Source organism: Serinus canaria, chromosome 13 (assembly GCF_022539315.1).
Source record: "Serinus canaria isolate serCan28SL12 chromosome 13, serCan2020, whole genome shotgun sequence".
Taxonomy (NCBI): Eukaryota; Metazoa; Chordata; class Aves; order Passeriformes; family Fringillidae; genus Serinus; species Serinus canaria.
The window spans coordinates 17033682-17055481 of record NC_066327.1 but is presented as its reverse complement, the minus strand read 5'-3'; the positions used below and the strand labels follow the sequence as shown (position 1 = coordinate 17055481).

At 49.2% G+C, this 21800-nt stretch overlaps 5 protein-coding genes across 6 annotated transcripts in view; 2 read left to right on the top strand and 3 right to left on the bottom strand.

The window, feature by feature from the left end:
• The window catches only part of AFF4 (ALF transcription elongation factor 4), a 48467-nt gene extending 47067 nt beyond the window's left edge, over nt 1–1400 (top strand). Inside the window, exon 22 of the mRNA XM_050979857.1 lies at nt 1220–1400. The gene's annotated coding sequence lies outside the window, so the exon portion shown is untranslated. The remainder of the gene's footprint in view (nt 1–1219) is intronic.
• On the bottom strand, nt 89–2072 carry LEAP2 (liver enriched antimicrobial peptide 2). Its single transcript, XM_009091555.4, has 3 exons — nt 1870–2072; nt 1292–1443; nt 89–350 (listed from the first exon to the last, which is right to left on the bottom strand). The coding sequence occupies exons 1-3, from the start codon at nt 1924–1926 to the stop codon at nt 314–316; spliced, it is 246 nt and encodes an 81-aa protein (XP_009089803.1). The 5' UTR covers nt 1927–2072; the 3' UTR covers nt 89–313.
• On the top strand, nt 358–21707 carry C1QTNF2 (C1q and TNF related 2). Of its 2 annotated transcripts, none has more exons than XM_030229369.2 (6): nt 358–1252; nt 3620–3715; nt 12802–12931; nt 16408–16826; nt 19412–19660; nt 20782–21707. In XM_030229369.2, the coding sequence occupies exons 5-6, from the start codon at nt 19420–19422 to the stop codon at nt 21393–21395; spliced, it is 855 nt and encodes a 284-aa protein (XP_030085229.1). In that variant the 5' UTR covers nt 358–1252; nt 3620–3715; nt 12802–12931; nt 16408–16826; nt 19412–19419; the 3' UTR covers nt 21396–21707. The 2 variants fall into 2 exon arrangements, with proteins under 2 accessions (XP_030085229.1, XP_050835815.1); XM_050979858.1 differs by lacking the exon at nt 358–1252 and adding an exon at nt 2178–2804.
• LOC103817388 (cytochrome b-c1 complex subunit 8) lies at nt 6093–7155 on the bottom strand. Its single transcript, XM_009091554.4, has 2 exons — nt 6792–7155; nt 6093–6328 (listed from the first exon to the last, which is right to left on the bottom strand). Exons 1-2 carry the CDS (start codon nt 6943–6945, stop codon nt 6234–6236), a joined length of 249 nt encoding a protein of 82 aa, XP_009089802.1. The 5' UTR covers nt 6946–7155; the 3' UTR covers nt 6093–6233.
• On the bottom strand, nt 7874–12333 carry GDF9 (growth differentiation factor 9). Its single transcript, XM_009091553.4, has 2 exons — nt 11761–12333; nt 7874–10755 (listed from the first exon to the last, which is right to left on the bottom strand). The coding sequence occupies exons 1-2, from the start codon at nt 12188–12190 to the stop codon at nt 9821–9823; spliced, it is 1365 nt and encodes a 454-aa protein (XP_009089801.3). The 5' UTR covers nt 12191–12333; the 3' UTR covers nt 7874–9820.
• Nucleotides 21708–21800: the final 93 nt, after the last annotated feature.

The window sequence follows — 21800 nt, the reverse complement described above, 5'->3', positions numbered from 1 at the left end:
AAAACCAAGTTGCTTTGCTGAATATATATTTTAATTCACACCTTCAAATAAATAATATGAAGCATTACAAAAAAAAAACAAACGAGCAGGAGATGCAGAGCCCTTTTATTGAGCTTGGCCAGAGGCCTCCAGAGGCGTGGCTGGGGAGGAGGTGCTCTCGAGCTCCTTGAAGTCCTTCTGTCAGCACATGTGACAGAAATATTAAATACTCTGCTTGCTCGAGGCCCTTGCAGCTCCTGAGCAGTCCATAAATACATCCCAAGTGTGTGGAGCATGGTCAGCAGTAACAGTGCAGGCTGTGCTTGGTGCCAGCTCACGCCGAGGCCGTGGAGAGGAGGCAGCGGTTTTTCCTGGGGGAACAAAAACCATCATGAGGCACTGAGGGCTGGGGCTGCCCTGCCAGGGGTCCCAGGTACATCTTTGTGCCCCTCTGCCAGCAGTGCTGGGCTCAGGCATTCTGTATTTCCCCTCAGCTACTCAGTCTCGATTCATTTTTTGGTCTTTGCTTTCCATTAGAATTCCAAACATAGCATAGCAGCCCAACCACCCTGTCCTATTTACTTACTCATCCTGATAATTTATAATATAAAATAAGCTTATTTATAATAATATTAATTAATAATAGGATATACGTATAGTATGTTGTCTTTATATTATTAGATATTGTATATACTATACTATATATAGGATATAATATTTATTAATAATAGGATGTACTTATCTGTAACTGCTATTTACATATAGTAGAAAATGACTGTTTTCTATCTTGTCTCTGAGTGCTGGTGTATGTGTACAGCAAGTGCTATACAAAGTCACCTTTCAGTCATTAATTAATAATTTTAACTAATTTATATGTAGTTGGACAATTTGCTTATGCCTAATGAGCAATTAAATAACTTTTGATATTGTAGTTGCTTTTTAAACTATGAGCTTAAATAATCAGCTCAAAGTGATTAATTTAGGGTAAGATATCAATACAGGCCTTTTCACTTTTCATTAGTACATCCTCTAGAAGGAAGGATTAATGGGAAGGTCTATAAATTGCCCAAAAGCTGTCTGGAGCCCTTTGTTCTCTTTGCCCAGCTGGGTTATTTGGGGTTGCAGTGAAAGGACTGGGGCTGGCACTCAGGAGACCTGGACTCTGCTCTGTTTGTTCTGCTTACTAAAGAGTCTGAGGCTGTTACCCCATCCCCATTCCTGGTATCTTTTTTATGCACAGACCGACCTCTGGATCCCTCCTGGAGGAGCCCAGGTGGGAGTTGCTGCTGGTGGCAGTGCTGAGTGTGCTTACCTGCAGAGCATGGTGAGGCACTCGCTGTTGTCCCTGCACGAGGCCCCGATGGGTCTCAGGGACACTCCTCTCCAGAAGGGCGTCATGCGCCGCTGCCGGGCACTGCGGGGCTGGGCCTGGGGCTGCCTCGGGGACAGGGACACGCCGTGGCTCTGAAACAGAGCAGGGTGACCGTCAGCACACGTGGCAGCTGCAGCGCTCCCTGTTCTGCTGCTGAGGTCAACAGTTTTCATTTTAAATGAAGCTTAACTTGAAATCTCTCTGGTTTGCAGATCGCGGCACCCTCTGGGTAAAGCACGGCTTGCAGCCCGACCCCAAAGAAATATCTACCCAAATTAGTGATGGTTTTCATCTTCTTGGCAGTGAAGGCAGAATCACTGGCTGAGCTGTGGCTCAGAGTAGCCCAGTATTCACTAGGCAGTAACTCTACATTTTTATGATGCAGAATCCTTTAAAAAGCCCTGCTGTCACGTCTTAACTCCTGCCAGTTGTCCATCCAAATCATGACAGCTTTTATGGACTGCCTGTCCTTTGAATTAGCCCTTTAAGTAGTTTATTTCAGTATGGTCTCAGTTTACCTGGCTGAGCAGCAGTGAGCAGAGCAGAAGGGCTGCCGTCACTTTCCACCAGTGCATCTTCCCAGCGAGAGCTGTCACTTGGAGCAGCCGTGGGCAGAGGAGGCACAAAGAGCTCCAGTCAGGACTTCCCAGACTGTCAGCTACATTTTTATAGACTTCATTCTCTTATCGTTATATCAGCTGCCAGATATTACAGGAGCAAAGTTCGCTTTGGAGCAAGAGGGAATTGCTAAGTCTACATCTGCTGCAGTGATCTGGTTCAAGGCCTGTCTCGAGCTAATGATTTACTCCCCTCTCACTTGTACTTTGTCTGGTCAGTTGTGCTGACCCCTTGTGCCAGCTGTTCCTTTTTTAAAGCCCTCCTAAGCTGTTACCAGAACTCCATGGTCTATTTGTAAGCAAAAGGGGGACTGGCCCTAATTATTGTGGTCAAGATCAAAAGCCTAATTTAACTTCTGTAGCTCTGAGTTAGCCAACCAGGGGTAAGGGTTGTCTTACCAAGCTGATGTGGAGCAGAGAATTGTGCTTTTGATTTGTTTCTCATTCTTGCTACATGAATGAGCCATAAGGAAGTTGCTTAACCTTTATTTCCAGGCACACATTGCTCAAAAAGCAGGTGTAACACTTTCCAGCTGGGTTTGGGAATGCAAAATATGTGATAACTCACAGAGCTCTTCCCCCAGGAATCCCAAGGTGTCAAAGATAATCATCTCTAGGTAGATAATGGAAGAGGCTGCTCAGGGCTTGTCTGGAGCTGAGGAGCTCCATGTGCAGACTGTGTTTTCATGGATGAGCCATCTCTGCCCCAAGCTGTGTCACTCACCATCAGGCTTCCAGAAGTGCCAGCAGCTCCCACGGGCGTGGAGGGGCTCATTGTCATTGAGAGGAAAATTCGGTTTTTCCATTGTGGAGTGAGATTGCAGCAGCAGAGAAAGGTGTGAGCACAGCTGGTACCTCTCATCTCCTCTCCCCTCTGCTTACACACTTGTGCCTGTCCCAGTGTCTTGTGGCTCCTCACCTGTGGGATCTTGTGGATCTCCTTGGATGGGGCTTGGAGCACCCTGGGCCAGTGAAGGGTGGGGGGAACTGCAAGAGCTTTAAGGGCCTTTCCAACCCTGTGGTTCTGTCTGGCACCCACCTCTGTCAGGTCAAGACATCTGAGATTGCAGAGTGATATAGAGAATTCCAATCTCTGTCACTCTGCGCAGGTTTTGGAACACACTGTTTGAATTCAAGTAAATACTTTATAAAGGAATAAGTGTGTAATGAACTGTTTTAGCTGAATTTTAAATACAGATCTGGATGTCACAGGCTCTGTTTCTCTGATTGCTTAATATGAAGGCACAAGTGCCAGCGTGGAGGGCAAGTGACTTAGATTAAGATAATGCTGCGATGTCAGATGATTACCCCTTAGCCCAAATTTCCCTGGGATGAAAAGAAAAACCTTCCCAGCATAGTGTACAATCACTGTTTGATCATTCCCATCACAGGGTGGTTCTTACACACCTTCCTCTGCCCTACTTGCTTTGCTTCTTTGGGAGGAGGAAGCAAAATTTTCATTATTTCACCTTATTGGATCTTAAGAAGGAAAGGAAATGGGACAGTAAATCATGGCAGACAAGTAGCTGAACTGAAAAAGTTTATTTTAGATTTGGGTGGGAGTTTTTCCCATGGAGTCCTTCCTTTTCATGTAACTGGGTTCTGCTGGGTTCTGCTGTTTCATGTAACTAATTTCTGCTGTTTCCATTAGGCCCTAGTGCAGAACACAAAGGAGGACAAGCAGCAGGAGCAGGAGCCCTGACAACTTCCAAGAAGCACAGAGTTTGGAAAAGAAGCAGAGCCCTCTGTAAGTCATTGTCTCTCAGCTTTTCTGGCTGGGGAAGGCTGGTACTTTGTGGTGATAGATCAGAATTGTTGTCTGACCCTCTGGGTCACTAATAGCATCAGACTGTCCCCCTTAGGCAACAAACTGCTCTGTGCAAGAAACTGGGGGAAAAAAGAGTATAACTGAGCTGGTCCTTTCCATGCCCTCAACTCCCACAGGCCAGTAAGACCCCACAGCAGAGATGTGAGAAAAGAAACACAAAATGTTGCTCTGTTGCCACTTCTAATAATTGCCCAAAGGAGAACAGAAATAAATGAGTGAAAACTTCTCTGAAATGCCCATGGGTTGGACTCCCACTGCCACAGGGCTGGCAGGAGCCATCCCAGCTGGGAATGGGGCCTGCATCCGAGGTGTAGGGGTTGGCAGGGCAGGATTAGGATAGCTGGGAAAGTTTGGGGTGGGTGGGTAAGGTCACAGGACGGCAGGGCAGGGTCAGGATGGGGCAGGGCAGGGTAGCAGCTGTCTGCTGGTGGAGCAGCTCGGTGCTGACCCTGTCCCTCCGTGCTGACCCTGCCCGGGGCCGGTGCGCGGCCGCGGTGCCGCTGCCCCTCTGTTTGCATTAGTCTGGCCCCTGGGCCAGGCACAGTTCAGCCGTCTGTGAGCAGGAGCAGGGAGCTCGTGAGAGCCCTGGGCAGCTGCTGGGACCGCACACGGTGACGGGGCTGGCACTGAGGCCACCAGCTCTGTGCCTCTCGGAGGCACTGTGAGCAGGACACCACGTTCTGAATGAAACATCTCAGGGAGAGAGAGGGACTTTTATACAGGCACAGTGACATGGGGGGATGGCTTAGACTGCCAGAGGCAGGGTTAGATGGGATATTGGGAATTGTTCCCTGGGAGGCCCTGACACACATTTTCTAGAGAAGCTGTGGCTGCCCCTGGATCCCTGCAAGTGCCCAAGGCCAGGGCTTGGAGCAGCCTGGGATAGTGGAAGGTGTCCCTGCCCACTGCAGGGGTGGCACTGGATGGGCTTTGAGGTCTCTTCTGGCATAAATCTGCCTCTATACATCTCTGCCAGCTCACAGCTACAGCAGCCAGTTTGTTGTCTCCCCACTTGCTTAAACTGCCTAGAAAATAACAGTGACCCAAAATGCAGTTAAGCATAGAATATTTTTGGGACGACTTGGGAGCACTGCCTGATTGATTTTATTGCTATTTATGCCAACCTCAGGCTGTGCTTGGAGGAAACACCAGAGGCTGAGCTCGGTCTCACGTGCTATGATCCCCAAAATACTCCAGCACTGAGCTATAAAAATTGCATCACTCCAGCTTCCTGAAGTGAGAGCCTGAGCATCGTCTTCCTGACAGCCCAGTCCTGAGCACGCAGGGAAACGTCATTCCTGCCCTGCAGATAAGATAAACTCCCAGGACAGCTCCAGGAATAGAACAGCAGGGACACCAACGTGTTGCTCTGCATGGGGTGGGAGCTGGAGGCAGTCACTGGAACACTGGGAGGAAAAAATTAGGATAAAGGAACCAGCCAGGTGTTCTGAGTTTCCAACAGTGAAGGTGTTTCTATACTCAGAGACACAGGGTGAATTTGTCACCCTGTGTCAACTTTATTACCAGCAGCTGATTTTTAATCATCTTCAGGCATTAAACAGTCTTGCTTCTCCTGGCAGTTTTAAAGAAGGTTCTGATGCAGTCTCTTACGACTGATCAGATATCAGTGTAGTTAATTACCCAATTAACATTAGCATAACTAGGTAATTAGAATCATGGGATCAGAGAACAGCCCAGGTTGGAAGGGACCTTGGCAGATCAGCTGGTGCAGGCATCTGTGGGAAGGCAGCCCAGAGGAGGTTACCTGGCACCCCGTCCAGTCACCTCCTGAAACCGCCAGGCTGTTCCAGGGACGGATTGTTCTCACTGGAAAATATTCCTTTGTTACACAGAATGAAACCTCTCCTGGTGCAGCCTGTACCTGTTCCCCTTCATCTTCTGCCCACGGCTCCTGTGAAGAGTGAGCCTCCAGCCAGAGGTCAGGGTCCATCCCAAATCCCAAGCCGCCAGCCAGCCCATCCAGTTTTAATCGATAGCAAACCAGGGAGTGTTTGTTGTTCACAGATCTCAAGGCTGGAGGAAAACCAGTGGCCAGTGATGGGAAAAATAAAGGGGACAAGGAACAATTTCAAACCAGCCACTGCTGCACTTTATACTGAGGAATATATATTCCTGTTTTCAAAGAAACAGGAATTACGAAGGCTGGAAGTGCTCTAAGATAAAACATCCGAGCACATGGAACTTCAGCCTGATTATCTGCCTGTACAGAGAGAACCAGACAAGGGATTTGATGCTCCTCACCTCAAACAGCTCAAGACACGGATTTCACACAGAGTCATGGGGCAAAGTTACAGTTTATTAGCCAAGGCTTATCTCCCTGTTAATCCCCTCCGGCCATGGGAACAAGCACAGCAGGTCCCCGGGGAGCTCCGGAGCCACGTGGGCACTGCTCGTGGTCACTGGTCACTGCTCCTGGTCACTGGTCGTGCTCGTAGTCAGCCGGGTTCTTCCTCTTGAGCCGCTCGAACTCCTGCGTCCCCCAGGAATAAATGAGGTAACCGAGGGCCAGGGCTGGCAGGGACAGAGGACAGGCACGGTCAGGGGACACCACAGTGAGGGGACACTGCCAGAAAGGGACACTCTCCAGAAAAGGACAGTGGAATGAGGGAACACTGCTCTAAGGGAATAATGCAGTGAGGGGACACTGCAGTAAGGGGGCATTCACAATAAAGTGGCATACGATGCAGCGACGGGACACCTACAAAAGGACACTGCAGGGAGGGGACACTGGAATAAGGGGATTTCACCACCCGAGGACACTGGGAGAAGGAGATTTCACCACTCGGGAACACTGGGAGGACGGAATATTCACAATATGGAGACACCGCAGTGAGGGGACACCGCACCGCGCACAGCACCTACCTCCTGCGACACAACAACATCCCACAACCCCCACCCTGCCCCGGTGCTCCCTCTCCCCAAATTTACACTACGAAGGAGTTAAAAAAAAGAGGGAATCCCCCTCTCTACTCACGGGGCACCACCTTCAACACCTGGGAGGCGAAGCGGCGGCCCACGTTGGGGACACCGTGGGACAGGATATTGGGGAAGGCTTGCTGCTCGAAGGGCGACAGGCTGTAGGAGATGACATGGCGCACCCGCGCCAGGTTCCCGAAGTGCTTCCCCATGGCTGCGGTGTCCCCTCGGTCACAGCGCAATGGCCGGCGCTTCCCCCGGAACTGCCTCGGCGAGGCCTTCCGGGGCACCGCGAGCCGCGCTTTCCGTTTGTAACAAACGGTAGAGGCGGTGAAATGCGTGTGTGATAAATCACAGTTACACTAAAGTGCGTTTTTACCAGGCCGTTTGTAATAAATGATGTGCGCCATAAACCGGCCCTGCCCTGAAGGGGGGGGGGGGGGGGGTCACGCGAGGCACCTGCGCCGTGAGGGGCGGGGGGGGGGCGGTGCCTCAGAGCGGGAAAGCGCCTGAAATAAATAAGGGAGAAAAAAACACTTTTGTGTGGCGATTGTGGAGTTCCCATGGAAAATAAATAAGGGTCTGAGGAAAAAACCCACTTTTGTGTGGCGATTGTAGAGTTCCCATGGAAAATAAATAAGGGTCTGAGGAAAAAACCCACTTTTGTGTGGCGATTGTGGAGTTCCGATGAACAGCGGAAGTGTCTGAAGCAGAAAATCGTGGAATTATGGAAGAGTTTGAGCTGGAAAAGGCTTTTAAAGGTTAAATAACCTGCCACACTACCCTCCCCCCCCCCCAGCCATGAGCATCGTAAACAATATTGGAATTATTATTAGCATATATGAGACACCTGCCACATAACTGAAATTACTGCTAGACTGTATTAGATATCTTCAATATACTGGAATTATTAATAAAGTCTATAATTATTAAACTATATTAGACATATTTCATATTCGAATCATAGAATACATTCAACATCAAACTTATTCAATTTATTATTAGAATATATTAGAGATCTTCAACATTATTGCAATTATTATTAGAATATATTAGAATTGTAATAGTATATCAGCTTCCACATTAATGGATAATTATTGGAATTACTATAATTATCTTCCACAAAATTGAAATTATTAGAAGATACTAGAATTGTTAGGCATATTTAACATTATTGGAATTATTATTGGACTAGATGACAATTGTTAGAATATTAGACATTTTCACCACAATTTGAATTATAGTAGAATTATTGGACTGTATTAGGCATTTTCAACTTTATTTGGATCATTATGCTATATTAGACATATTTGCCATTATTTAAACTAATATTACACTGTATTAGATTTGTTAGAATATGTTAAACATCTTCAACATTGTTGGAATTATTATTGGAATATATTAGATAGGTTCAACATTACTGGAATTATTACACTATATTACACATATTTAATACATTATTAGTGAATTGTTAGACAATATCAAAGATTATACCTATTAATGGACTAATAGAATATATTAGGATTATTGGACTACATTAGACATGTCACCATAATTAGAAGGATGTGTCTCAGGAAACAATTCCATTTATTTTCTTTTCTGGCAGGTGAGCAAAGCCAAATTCCCAGAGTCTGGAGGGAAAAGCAGAAGTGATACAATCCAAACTGACCCAGCTGCCCACAGGGCTGGCACCAGGATGGTTTTTTGTGACACCAGGGTTCTGTTTTGAGCTTTTGGTGTCAACCACTTTGATTTCAGCAGTCAGAGACTGAAACCTGGAGCAGGATATTCACTTCCAGGCAGATTTGTGCTCCAGGAGCTCTCCAGACACCCCACCATGCGTGGGTTCAGTGACCAGGTGAACCAGAGTGGCACCACTCAGCAGTCCCTGCCCTGCCAGGCTGAATTCCCAGCCTCTGGAAGTGCTCAGGATCTCAGGTAGGGGCTGGTTGGGTGGCTGAGTGCAGAAAGTTACAGCATTTATTTATCAATCCATTAGCAAGTCAATGTTAAAGAATGTTCTGAACAAGTTTTACAAGATAGCGCTGCTCCACAGCCTGTAACAAACAAGAAAAATCCCCACTAAAGCTGAGAGGTTTTGTGTATGAACCCCAAGTCCAGGAGGAGAAAATAAATCATAATAAATCAATTACAGTAAAAATTTGGTGTGAAAGCATCTAGAGTTGAGGCACTTGTTACCTATAGTTTCATTGTGAGAGGAAACAAAGCTGCAGCCCCACATTTCAGAATTTTAAACCCATTGAACAGCATTTACATCAACACATTTAAGGCTTTTAGAAGCCATTTTGGGAGGATGCAGCTTTTTAAACAATTCTTTCTACTTCAGAAGCCAGTGGCAGTGTGGCTCCAGTGGACAATCCTCTGCCCTCACCCCATGGACAGCTGCTCCTTATTCTTGAATCAAAGGAAGCCTCCTCACCTGATGCCAATTGTTACCAAAATAAGTGCCTTAAGTGTTCACAAATTACCCACAGCTGCCCTTAAATCCTTACCCTTCTTTTAGATGAGAAAGCCCAAAGAGTGCAACAGAAGAAAAGCAAAAAACAACCTGTTAATCTTTATAGAACGGTGAGGAAGGGTTTTGTCTCCCTGCTTGGAAGAGCTGGAATGTGATAGGGGAAGAGAATGAAAAACTGAAGAAATAATTCTGACATTAAAGACTTTCTCCCTTTCCTAGTCGTTGCTGGAGATGCCACACAAGGTTTCTGTAGAGGCAGAGTAGCAGGCACTGCATGTCAGGGTATGTGTGACAGCCATTTATTTCTCTTTTTTTCTTAATCTGTAATAAAGCAGCTTAAAAATAGACATTTAGTAGTTGAAACCTTTCCCCCATTTTACATGCAAAATTCTCCCCATAAAAAGACGCTATTTACATTTAATTGCACATTCTAGAAAGGCTGAGTGAGTACAAAAACCAGTGCTCTGATGTGAACCCCCTCCTGCTAACTCGGTGCTAAATCCCAGCTCCCGGAGTTACAGCAGCGCTGCTCAGTCGATCGTAGCTGCAGGACCCTGAGGATGCAAAAGTAAAACCTGTGTTTGGGAGTGCGCACAAGCAGAGTGCCACTAGCGGCAGGTGCACTTGGTGGCGATCATGTCCTCGTACTCCTTGTAGGCGATGGAGCCGTCGGGCTCGATGGTCAGCACGCTGAGCGGGCTGTAGGCGGCGGGCACGCACGAGGGCCGGGGCACCGCGGGGTCCAGGCGCTCGTAGATGAGGGTCTGCACCATGGTGTGCACCGGGGAGCCGTAGCGGTGGCCCAGGGCGCGGGGACAGTCCCCCCGGCAGAACTGCGGGCTGTAGCGGTGCGGGGCGATGATCCAGCGGTCCCAGCGCAGCTGGCTGAAGCTCAGGCGGAAGTTGTGCAGCTCGCACTCGTGCTGAGGGAACACAAACTGCTTCAGGTACTCGCTCAGGTTGTGAGGTGAGGAGGCCGGGGCCGCTTTGGGATTCTCGTTCCTTCGCTGGCGAGAGGCCCTTTTACCCTGGGGATTGCCTTGGCCTCGGTCACCCTTTGGAGGATCCACAAGCGGGCTGTTGCTTTTCCTCCCGTGCCCCAGTGAGCTCCCCCGGTGATAAGCTTGCTCGCTGGTGTCATTCAGATACAGCAGAAGGGAAGGGGGAACCAGTGTCACATTCACAGCGTTTCCCAGTTTCGTGCTCCCTTGTGGGTCACCCATCAGGCAAGTGAAGTTCAGAGCCATGTGCACATTCCTCCTGTTTGTAGCGATCAGAGGCTGGAGGAAAGAAGTCACATCCATCTCCACCCATTTTCGTTTCCTAACATCAAAGTGCAGGCTAAAAGCTAAGGAGTGGGAAATGCTGGGACAAACTTGGCTGGAAAAATCATGTTCCTTAAGGGATAAATGGCATATGCAGGTAATGGAAGAGGAAATGGGAACAGATGTGTCAAAGGAATAGAGCAAGACAGACTTGAGTAAGTGCTCCAAAGCAGTAACACGATCCAAGCTGAAGAGTAAATCCACCGAGTGAACATCTCCTGGGAAAGGAAACAGATTCCTGTAGTGTTAGTGTGTCTTATTTTTCCTCCTAGACTGTTGTAGTGGATAAGTAAAAATTTCAATGCCCTCCCTTACATTTACTATGTAAAATTTCTACTTTGGTCAGGGACATACGAGTTAAAAATTAAGAAATTAAAAAAAAAAACAAAGAAAACCCCTGATTTTAACAGTTGTTTGGATTAATTTCTTTAAAAGAACAGAAGGAAGTCAGCTGTTGTCTCTTTAGTGCTGCTGTGGTGTAACAGACCTAAAGGCTCCAGATGATGCAAACCATGAACTCTACCTCAAAGGGCTGTTCCTGTGCAGCAGCACAATGCTTGTGTTTATCTGTCTTTCTAGTGAAAAACACAAGCCAGGAGAACTCAGGTCACCTCAGCAGGATTAACAGCCAACGATTTCTAGGTGCTGTTGTTGTGATCAGCCCACATTTAAGATAGCCATAGAAGCACCATAGGTTAGAGTGTGCCCAGCCATCCCAGTTCTGAGCCTAATTTATGAGTAATTCTACTCTTCCCTTCAGGGTTTGGTCACGATTCTTCTCTAGCAAATGTACCGGGCAAGAAGAGGAGTCTCTGGCAGTTTGGTACAAGTCTCATACCTGTGCTGCAGTTCTTTGAAAAAAGCAAAGCCAAGATGGGCTGCAGAAGGAAGTGTACTGCCCATTATGCCTCAACATTTTTTCTACTTTTCTTACTTCACTTAGATCTGCTTGTGGCTTTTTCTGACTCATGAGGAGATGAGTCAGCCTGAAACATCAGCATGTCTTGTACATAGCACTTGTGTGGTGTTCCCCAGCCTGTAAAGTCTGTACCTAATGCCACTGAAGGAGAAGTAGGCTTTGAAAAACTCCCCCAGTTTAGGAGCAGAGCCTCCAGGACTAAAATAGCAGCAGAGCTAAAGAAATGAGGTATTTTTATCTGGTGCTGCCGGCACAGAACACACAGAAACCCCTTGTGCCCTTCGCAGCAGTACTGCACACCTACCTTTGCCCAGGTGCGAGGGGCTGCGCTCGCATTCCCAGCACGGGGTGAAGAGCCGCACCGTGTTATAGAGGCGGCCTCGCTGCGCCTTGGGGATGCCGTCCCTAGTGGCAGACATCCTGTACAGCCTCTTCATGTACCGAAGGGCCCTGGAGTCCGGCTGCAGCCGCGGCGCCTCGCTGTGCCAGCCCCGAGGGCCGCGGTCGTGCAGCACCTTGAGCAGGGGGGGCAGGAGGGCATGGGCAGGTGCCGCACCCTGGGGCAGCTGCAGCTCCGCACTGAGCTGGCTGGCAGCATCCTCGGGAGCTGCCAAAAACCCGGGGGCCTCCGCAGAGCCCCCCCGGCCCCTGGAGCGAGGCGAGTACTGGGTGCCAGCAGAGAGCCAGGGCAAGCAGCAGTACAAACAAACACAAATCCTCCAAGTGCTCTCCATACTCTTGAGGGCTGCAGATGAAAAATTACCTCCCCTCAAGTATTCCAGGAAAAACAAGAGTGCCTGAGCCCCATCCCTTATATAGGTTGCAGCTGTGGAATGTGAGGGAGGTTTCCTTCTGATTAGGAAACAAAGAGAAAGATCTGCAGCTGGTCCCTGAAACCAGGTTCAGAGCATTTGGGTTAAGCCTTGGCCCTGGGAGCTTTTTATAAAGAGATACTAATGCTGAATTAACCTTTTTCACATGGGAAATTACAGGCTGGGAGAGAGTGCCAGCCCGCAGAGGGAGCTGGGGAGGTGTTAGTGCTGCCTGCTCTAATTAATCCTGGTTTATTTGCAGGAATATATAAAGCTAAATATTAGTGCTCTTAGCCTTTGGCCTTTCTCCATGTGCTGTAGAGTAGTTTTATCAGCTCTGAGCTGAAGAACCCAGCCCCTAGCTGCTCACTGGGTATAAAGTTGTGGGTTTTGTTAAGGAAGAAGGTTTGAGGCTGCTTTGAGAGCATCTTACAGGTAGCTTAATTTAGGGGTTATATCAGATGTTCTCCCTCTTGCCTTGGTGTGCTGCAGTGGAAAACTGAGTTTGCCAAACTTGTTACTATCTCTTTCAGCTTCCCTGGTGTATTTTCCTGCCTGACAAGCTCTTGTTTACAAGCTGAAGACCAAAGAAAGCCCCGAAGAATCAAAAATTGTGAAAAATTGAGAGTCTGCTGGTGTTACCTGCCCTGTTTGCTGCCTGAGGTGAGGTTTGAGGTCATCTGCTGTACACCAGATTTGAGTTATTTTTTCAGAATTTTTTTATACTGGTCCTTCTTGCAGGATCTCTGCCATGGGGTTTCAGTTGTGGCTTTAAGGTAGGAGTTGGGAAATTGTTTCTCATTTTGTTGGTGTCTTGTTTATTTTACATTATTGTTGGGTGTGGTTAAGGTGCAAGTCTGGTGCTGCAGACTCCAGAGCAGGAGGGCTGGAGGTTTTTGTGATTGGGCAATACAACTTGTTTTCAGAAATCCCTTCTTGTCTACCTCTGTTACTTGGTATCAAGGCAGGGGCCAAGTGTGGTGAGTCAAAAAGGTTGCTGAATTTTCTTTGAATTACTGAATTTACTTTGAAATATTAGTAGAAGGTATATGGAACAAAAAGTAATAACCCCAAGCTTTACACAGCATCTGCTCAGTGCTGGCAGTGGCTCACTGGTGATTGGGCTGGTTCCCACTTCTGTCTTCCCAAAATAAGCTCTATTTATTTTTATCTTAATGGGTCAGGGCTGCAGTTCCTAAGCAGAGCTAATGGTCTCAAGGGCATCCTTTAAGCTTAAACAGGGTTTTGACTCATTTTTATGGGGGCTTTTGGAGAGGGACAATCACTCTCTGTAGGCTGCTTACAGACTTCCAAACTGCTTTTATGCAGGGCAATAAAAATTACTCAAATCACCATCCCACAGTAAGACTGGCGGCCTGTTGGGTGGAAAAATGCTTCTTCCTTCCCATTAGTATCTCCCCAAAACCCCAAAGCACTGACACTCATCTGTGGTGAGGCACACTCCCATTGTTACTGCTGGATTTTAAGCTGCTTCCAGCCTTGGTGTGAATTTCAGCTCTTCTGGCATTTGCTGAATCATTTTATTTGGTTACAAAGTAGTGGCTGCAAGGTCAGTGCCTAAGGATGAAACCAGTGAGTTTTCAGAAGGTAAACAAGGGAAAATCCTTCCAGGCTGGGACACAGCCCTGCCCTGGGCTGGGAACTGATGGTTACCCACGTTTGGGCACTCCCACGTCTCCCCCTCAGCACATGCACAGCAACAGCAAAGGGTGAATGAACCTTTCGGTGACTTTGTCCTGCAGGATTAAGGATGGCAAACCAGATATATTTATATAGAAATAAATGATTTATCATGCTAGTGATAAGACTAAAAAGGCCTTAAACAGAATTATTTGCTACCTAGTATGGGTAGCCAGAACTACTATTTATAGTACAGTGCACTAGTTTTGAAGCAAAACTGAAGCATTTATATTAAAGCAGTTATATTGAGGCATATATACTAAAGACAGCAAAAGGTATTAGCTAGAGAATGGGGGTACTCAGCCAGACCAATGACTGTGGGCAAATCTCTTTGGCTCACCCTGAGGAGTGGCCTTGAGTGGAGTCCCCACTCCAGGGAGGGGTCTGTTGGAAAACCCTCTATTAAACAGTGGGCCTGGGCTCTCAGGCAGATGTGTCTGGGCCAGCTGTGCCAGCTCAGCAGCTGTGGGTGAGGTGGCAGCAGCATCATTTGTTTGTTCCTTTATCAGGCACTTTATCATCTGCCACATTTTTGCCTGGCTCCCAGGATGTTAAACTTTGGCATCCATGGATCAGGCTGGTTTTAGCATTATTCACCCCAAAAGCAGCATGAACACCTTCTCCACTCACTGACAGTTTTTCAAGCAGGGCGTTGTTTGAGTTGTTCCTCCCCACTCCAGGCACAGCATCCTGAGCAGGGACTGCACCCCCAGCCCACACCTGTCCCTGAGCCAGCCCCCCTTCCCTGGGGACACCCCAGCAGTCACAGCACAGAGACTTCTGCTAAAAAGCAGCACAGAGGGGACAAGTTCTGCTGAATGTCCCCTGCAGTGTCTCACTGACACAAAAAGCACTGAGCACGAGTCTCAGGCTGCTCTGATTTTCTGTGCAGTTTGTTTATTTAACAAATTGTGCTGCCAAGTGTTCTCAGCAGAGCTGTCTGGGACCCTGGTGGAGCCTGGCCTGGCCGTGCAGCACAGACAGATTTTCCATCTGCCTGGCAGGAGCTTCCCAGCAGTTTCTCCCCACACTGCTGTACTGGGTCAGGCTCTCACTGCCTTCCCCATGCTGCAGACCTGGGCACAAAAGCACCCTGAACTATGAACTCCCTGCTCCTGCATGGAGCTGCCTGGCAGGATTGCTGTGTGTCCAAGCATTCTCTCGTTCCCGGCCCATGTCACACCCATCCCAAAGCACAGGTGCCATGGGGTAGGAGCAGGGTCAGCAGAGGAACTGTTCCTTTTCCACACCATCTGAGGAAACCACTGTGGCTTCCCAGGCCCATCCCACTGGCACGGCAGCAAAGCCCAGGGGAAGCTTTCACCTGGTTTCCTATTTCACATGCAGTGCCTTGAGCCTTTTGCCCTACACCCAGGCAGAGGGGCCCAGCACGAGATCTGGGTTCTTACAAATTCATAGGAACAGGCAAAAAGTGAGAGTTTCTGTCTGACCAACTTCCAGAGCAACCCTTGGAGCAGTGTCTGGGTCTGTCCCAGCTGTGTTCACCCCAGTGCCAGAGGTGAGCCAGCTTTTCTAGAGCAGCCCTTTTCCCAGGGAAATGCAAAGCTGAAGATTGCACGGGCTGGGAAGGGCTGTTCCCCTGGAGGTTATTCAGTGCCAGGGAGCTGGGGCTGGGCACTGGCTCTGCAGGAGCTCTGTGGGACTGTCAGCACGAAAACAGCCCTGTGCTTCCTCAGCCAAATGTTCCCAGTTCTCCCAGGAGCATCTAAACTGGCCCAGCTCACAAAGCCAACTGTGTATAGACTTCATTTTTATATTAGATCCATTCCCACCAAGTGCCAAAAGCAAGCACAGGAGAAAGCTTAAAAATAAACCATGACAGCTCTGAGAAGGATGAATTTGGGCAGAGCAAGGAATGACAATTCTAGCATTCTCCTGATCAGCTGATGTTCTGCACTGAGCAGAAAGGATTTACTGGCTGCAGGGCAGGGTTTGGAGCCCTGCCACCAGGCACATGCCTGTCCCATGCCCATGAGGGATCCTGGTGGGGCCAGAGCAGGAACCCACAACCAAAGAGGAGTCTGGTCAATACCAGCCCTGGCAGCATCCAAGAGCATCCTCCTCCAGCTTCAGCTGCTGTTCTGCCTTACCTGAAGCACTTGTTGGGGGGTTGTAATTACTTTCCAAGCTTAAAACAAAATCCCAATCCTTTCCCAAGACAGAAGCATTCCTGTCCTTCCACCCCTATGACAAAGTTGTATTTTGTAGTGCACATCAGCCTGAAGAAGTGCTGAGGTACAAATTTGCATTTGCAGAACTGCTGCTTCATTACTTAGTCCTTAAATTCAAGCCTGGAGTGATTCAAGTGAGTTTCCACCCCTAGGACAAGATTTTCTACCCTTTAATGCTCCAGGATAAAGTGTGAAAGTTGTTCCCCAGTAGGATTAACGTTAAACGTTCCTTGCTCTTGAGGGCAGCAGCTACAGCAGAGAGGGCAGCACCAGTCAGAGAGGATCCAGGCAGCCCCTGAGCCTTTCCTGCAGGACTGTGAGGGAGAGGGAGAATGGGAAAAGCTCCCTAAGCATCAAGAGCTTTCCAGCCACATGTGCGTAAAAATCCCTTCCCGTGCCACGTGACCGAGGAAGAGGCACAGATCCATTACACAATAATAAAAATATGCCTTTGGCAACGTGGAGCCAAAGTGGAGCTGCTGCAGGGAGCTCAAACTACGCACAAGAAGGAGTAAAACAAGAATAAAAAGGACCAAAGTCAATCCTGCACAGCCCTCCCAGGACCTGCTGTGGCAGGACGGGGCTGTGGATCTGCAGCAAGACATCTGCCTGAAGCCCTGGGGGCTGCCAGCGCCTGTCAGGATCTCACTGAGGAGATCAGGCTGGTGAGTAGATCCACTTTTCCTTCCTCTGCCTCTCCCTTCTCTTAACCTTAACTTTGAAAACTTCCCAAATAAGGTCTAAGTCACTGAGCACTCGGGTTTCCAAAGCCTGCACAGGAATCCATAAAGGCAACAGTTGCCAGTTAAAGAAATAACACCATGAGGGAAACATTCCTCAGCTTTTGCTGGGAGCTCCCACCTCCTTGAGCCTGTCCCTGCACTGGGCAGCTGCCGAGACGGGTTTGAGCTCGGGGTTAGGAAAGGTTTGGCACAGGAATTCCCGGTGCCTGCAGCCAAGGACAGGAGGTGCATCCTCTGCTTTCCCTCCTTTGCTTTGTGCAGCAGCAGGGAACACATCAAACCCCTGTGGGCTAAGTGCTTCCCTGGCTCCTATCAGTTAAATCTACCCATTTCTACTGTTCTGCCACTGCTGTCACACCTGATTTCACTGAAATCAGCCTCACACCCAAGGGCTCCTTTTGCTTCCACCCCAGGGATGCTGCAGGGCAGCCTCCAGAGCTGAGAATTAGGCTCATGGAGATAATTATTAATCTTGAAGATTAATTAAGACACCTTGAGGTACACTAGGAAATTGTGAAGCAGAAAGATGGATGTTTTATTTGGGAAAGCCTCCAATACTGAAAGGAAATAGAGAAGAAAGTCATGGTGTTCACTCACTGCTGAGTCCCCTCATCCTGCTCCTGCCTCCCTCCAAGCAGTAACTCCCTCAGTTTTCTGTTCCCACCAGCACATGGCACAGGCTGGCTTCACTGGCCAAAAAATCATCGTCACTGCACGTGCCACCAAACCCTGCATCTGGCAACCCTCAGGGATTTTCCTCTGGGATTTGAGCCCAGCTGCCCTGGAAGCAGCAGAAAGTACAGCTGATCCTGACTCTTCCAGGCAGGATCTTTTCTTACAGAAACACTTCTTTAATGCACAACAGGCATTGGTCACAGCCCAAAGGTCTCTAACCCTGGTGACAAAGCCGTTGGTTAAAATGTCATTGGAAAATCTGCCCTGCTGCTGCACAGCCTCCTGTGCTGGGCTGGCTGCCCACACCACGGAGAGGGGAGATGCTGATCTGCTTCCAATTTGCTTTTTGGAGCTCATTGGACTATCTACATCGAGGAACAATTTTCCTTTTAAGGTGGAACAGCATGAGGTTTGTTCTCTTTCAAAAAGATTTCTTGAAGAGGGTATTTATAGATGCTCTTGTGGATGTGGTGGTGCTTTGCATCCCACACACATTGCTGGGATATGGGATGAAGTGTTCTTGTGGTGCTGTTAATTAGCACCAGCTCTGGAGCTGCGCCAGAGCACAGCCCCATCTTGGATACTCCCCACTTATCCAAGTACTGGTACCACAGGCCTCCCGACCTCAGGGGATTTTGTTTGCCCTTTTTATCCCATCAGGTCAATGAGCTGGGCTGTCTCAAGGTATCAGAAGTAATTATGGTAAGAAACTGTCACAGGAGGAGCTGCTCTCCCACCCTCTGCTCCTTCTCACACCTTCCTTCTCCACATGAGGCATTCCCAGCTTTTCTCTGGGTTGTGCTCCACAATGACATTTTTCCCTGCCACAGCTTGAGTCACATCTACCTCCAGACACCTCTCACTTCTCTGCCCTGTTGGAGAGGTTCCTGGGAAGCAGGGATGCAGCTTGCCTTGTGACGTCCTGCTCCACAGGCATTTGTTTCTCTTCCCATGAACTCAGAAGCCTTCTTTCAACTTTCCACATGAACACTGGGTGGTGTTTTCCATCTCACAAGTCCATTAAACCAACCAGCAGCAAATCAGAGCTGAAGAACCAAAGGGCTTAAGAAGCCAAATCCAGCCCTGGATCTGGTTTGCATTTCCCTCTCCTCTGCATGTTCTTAATTATAATATCACAGAGCTGGGGGCTCCCACTGAGCATAAATATGTAGGATCAGCTGGCTGGATTTGGAGCATCTAAATATGCATTTCCACCCCTCAGGAGCTGAGAGCAGGATGAGAGCTAAGGCCAACATGGAATTTAGCCAGTGCTTTAAGCATCTTATTTCCAGTACTGGAGAGCTGCTAAAGCTGAGCTGCTGGGGAAGGGGGATGAGGCTCAGCTCATCTGACAGGCAAAAGGCACTAAGGCCTGGCCCAAAACCTGCCCAGCCTCTCTTCTGAGTCCTGCCCTACATCCCATGATGGGCTTTGTGCTTTGAAGAAACCCAGTGACCCAACCATGGCACATCATGCTGGGGATATTCACACCAAGCCCCTTCTCCTTCTTCCACTCCCCTGCTCCCAAGCAGCTGCTTTCTGCACCTCTCTGCCATTGCTGCTGGTGTTTTGGGGGAAAAGAGGCTCAGGGAGCAAAATGAAATGAGGGATGGCCAAAGACACAGACTTGGAGAAGAGTAACTTTGATAAAAATATTGGTCTGCGCTAGAAAACTCCGTGAGCCAAGTCCTTGGAATCGCATCACACCAAAGCAAACTGCTCACCACCCTGCCAGGACAAGCCAAATAATCTCCCATTTTTGTGCAAGTTTCTACACCACCCATGCCAGCGGTGCCCACAGGCTGCTCCCTTATCCCGTCTGCTTCCCACAGGCTGTGCCATGATCTCTGCTGTGCTGCTCCTCTGGACCATGCCCTGCGTGGCAAACCACATCCTGGGCGGCTTTGCCAAGCGGGAGCTGCAGGAGGGTGCCCAGCTGGCCTGCAGCCTGCCAGGGCCCCCCGGGCCCCCCGGGCCCCCGGGCGTGCCCGGCACTCCCGGCACCGTGGGCAGGATGGGCTTCCCGGGCAAGGATGGCAAGGACGGCCAGGACGGGGACAAGGGCGAGCACGGCGATGAAGGTAAGAGGGAGGCGCCCAGCATGACAATGGAAGGGTGGAAGCTGTGGGGCAACAGCTCCTTCACAGCTCCACCTCACAGGAAACTCCTCCGAATGATCCCAGACTCTCACCATGTCCTCACAGCTGCAGTTTGTGTTGGCTTCATTTTGTGAAACAGTGAGGTTGGCCCTGCGCTGCTCAGGGCTCTCTAGAGCAGACAAGGAACTGGTCTCAGGTTCCTGCTCCCAGGAAAACCAGAGCCACGAGAGAAAAGGCAGCATGGGCTGCGCTGAGCGCTGTAACGGGACAGGGGCTGGCCCTGCCGGACCTAGCGCAGAGCAAGCAGAGCTGAGGCGGGGCTGTGCCGGAGTCAGAGGCAGCAGGAGCGGCCCTGCGCACAGCAGAGATTTCCTTCTGCCACACTAGAGAGCACTCCTGCCTCAGCAACGCCAGCCAGCCCAGCCTGCGGCTGCCTGCCTCCTCCCTCCCCAGCCGGCAATCTGGAGAGCAGATTGCCAGCCACAGCCGCATTTCGATCAGCTCTTGCTAACAGCAGGTCAGGAGGCACTGCATAAATCCTCCTGGTTTTGCTCAAATCAGACACCACCGAGCCAGAATCACTGCCAGCCCAACTCCCTTCCCATCTCAAGGCTGCCCCTGCCCCCCTTGTTTGCTGGTTCGTCCCCCAGCTGGGCTGGGCTGGGCTTTTTACCACATCTAGGCTTACTTTTACCTTGTTTTTATACAGTCTCATGCAAAGAAAAACTAAAGTCATGAGACCAGAAGTGTTCACCTACTCAAACTGAGGATCTGAAAGCTTCACAAACCTGCCCCACTCTATAAAACCCAAACATTTAAAGTTTGTTCTTTAATTCCTTCTTTTTCTCAAGTGAGCCAGATAATGGAATCAGTCCTTTGGTCCTTAAAAAGGACAGAATTCCACTGTTACCACACCAGCTCCCTGCCTGCCTTGGCTGGTCAGTCAGTCCAGCCTCAGGTGGGATTTCATTGGGATTCTCACACCAGCAAAGGTTCCCTCCTAAATGAAATCCCTGCTGCAATGCTCTAACCCCCTTCCACGCTGTATCAGCTCTTTCCCTCAAGAGTGATAAGAAAACCTGATAAGATCATTTGTCTTCCAGGTCCCCAGGGCAAAACAGGAAACCCTGGCAAGCCAGGCCCGAAGGGGAAAGCAGGAGCCATTGGCAAGGCAGGGCCCCGGGGGCCCAAGGGTTTAAAGGGCAATCCCGGGAAAAACGGGGCCCCGGGGAAGAAAGGGCCCAAAGGGAGCAAGGGCGAGGCCGGGCTGCCGGGGCCCTGCAGCTGCGGGGCCAGCAGGGCCAGGTCTGCCTTCTCGGTGGCCGTGTCCACCAGCTACCCCAGGGAGAGGCTGCCCATCAAGTTCGACAGGATCCTGATGAATGAGGGAGGACATTACAATGCTTCCAGCGGGAAGTTCATCTGCAGCATCCCAGGGATTTACTACTTCACCTACGACATCACTTTGGCCAACAAGCACCTGGCCATCGGCCTGGTCCACAACGGCCAGTACCGGATCAAGACTTTCGATGCCAACACCGGGAACCACGACGTGGCCTCTGGATCCACCATCCTGGCACTGAAGCAGGAGGATGAGGTGTGGCTGCAAATCTTTTACTCAGAGCAAAATGGACTCTTTTATGATCCCTACTGGACAGACAGCTTATTTACTGGATTCTTGATTTATCCTGACCAAGATTATCTCAATGAAGTGTAGGAGGAGAAACTATGGGGAAAAAAATAGGAAATGGGCCTCAATCCAATGAAGTGGGGCCTTACATGGGACATGCCTGGGATTATCAGATGATTCCACAGTTGCCTATGGGTCTATCAGCTGATTGCACCCCGTATGGCTATTTAGACTTTTCCACAGGGTACCAGGCTTTCAGCAGCCTCATGAATGTCTCCATCCCAAAGCCAGCCATTCTGTATTCCCTGATTATTCCAACATGCAATGGACATGTAACTCAAATACTGGTGCAGAATGCTTTGGTTATTGCATTGTTATAATAAAGCATGGAAACCAACAGTCTTTTCCTAAAGCTGGGAAGTGCCACTGATGCTGGAAGTGCCACTGATGCTGGAAATTGTGTCACTGGGCCTCCTCCCCCATACTCCAGCA

Bases quoted from the DNA above. Each gene is read 5' to 3' on its own strand.
- GDF9 (XM_009091553.4), bottom strand. From the start codon at position 12,190: ATGGAGAGCACTTGGAGGATTTGTGTTTGTTTGTACTGCTGCTTGCCC. The intron at 10,756-11,760 runs GTAGGTGTGCAG...TTCCTTTCCCAG, and splicing joins CCCCTCGCACCTGGGCAAAG to GAGATGTTCACTCGGTGGAT.
- C1QTNF2 (XM_030229369.2), top strand. From the start codon at position 19,420: ATGATCTCTGCTGTGCTGCTCCTCTGGACCATGCCCTGCGTGGCAAAC. The intron at 19,661-20,781 runs GTAAGAGGGAGG...TTTGTCTTCCAG, and splicing joins GGGCGAGCACGGCGATGAAG to GTCCCCAGGGCAAAACAGGA.
- LOC103817388 (XM_009091554.4), bottom strand. From the start codon at position 6,945: ATGGGGAAGCACTTCGGGAACCTGGCGCGGGTGCGCCATGTCATCTCC. The intron at 6,329-6,791 runs GTGAGTAGAGAG...TGTCCCTGCCAG, and splicing joins GGTGTTGAAGGTGGTGCCCC to CCCTGGCCCTCGGTTACCTC.
- LEAP2 (XM_009091555.4), bottom strand. From the start codon at position 1,926: ATGCACTGGTGGAAAGTGACGGCAGCCCTTCTGCTCTGCTCACTGCTG. The intron at 1,444-1,869 runs GTAAACTGAGAC...GCTCTGTTTCAG, and splicing joins GCTCACTGCTGCTCAGCCAG to AGCCACGGCGTGTCCCTGTC. The intron at 351-1,291 runs GTAAGCACACTC...TTGTTCCCCCAG, and splicing joins TGCCTCACCATGCTCTGCAG to GAAAAACCGCTGCCTCCTCT.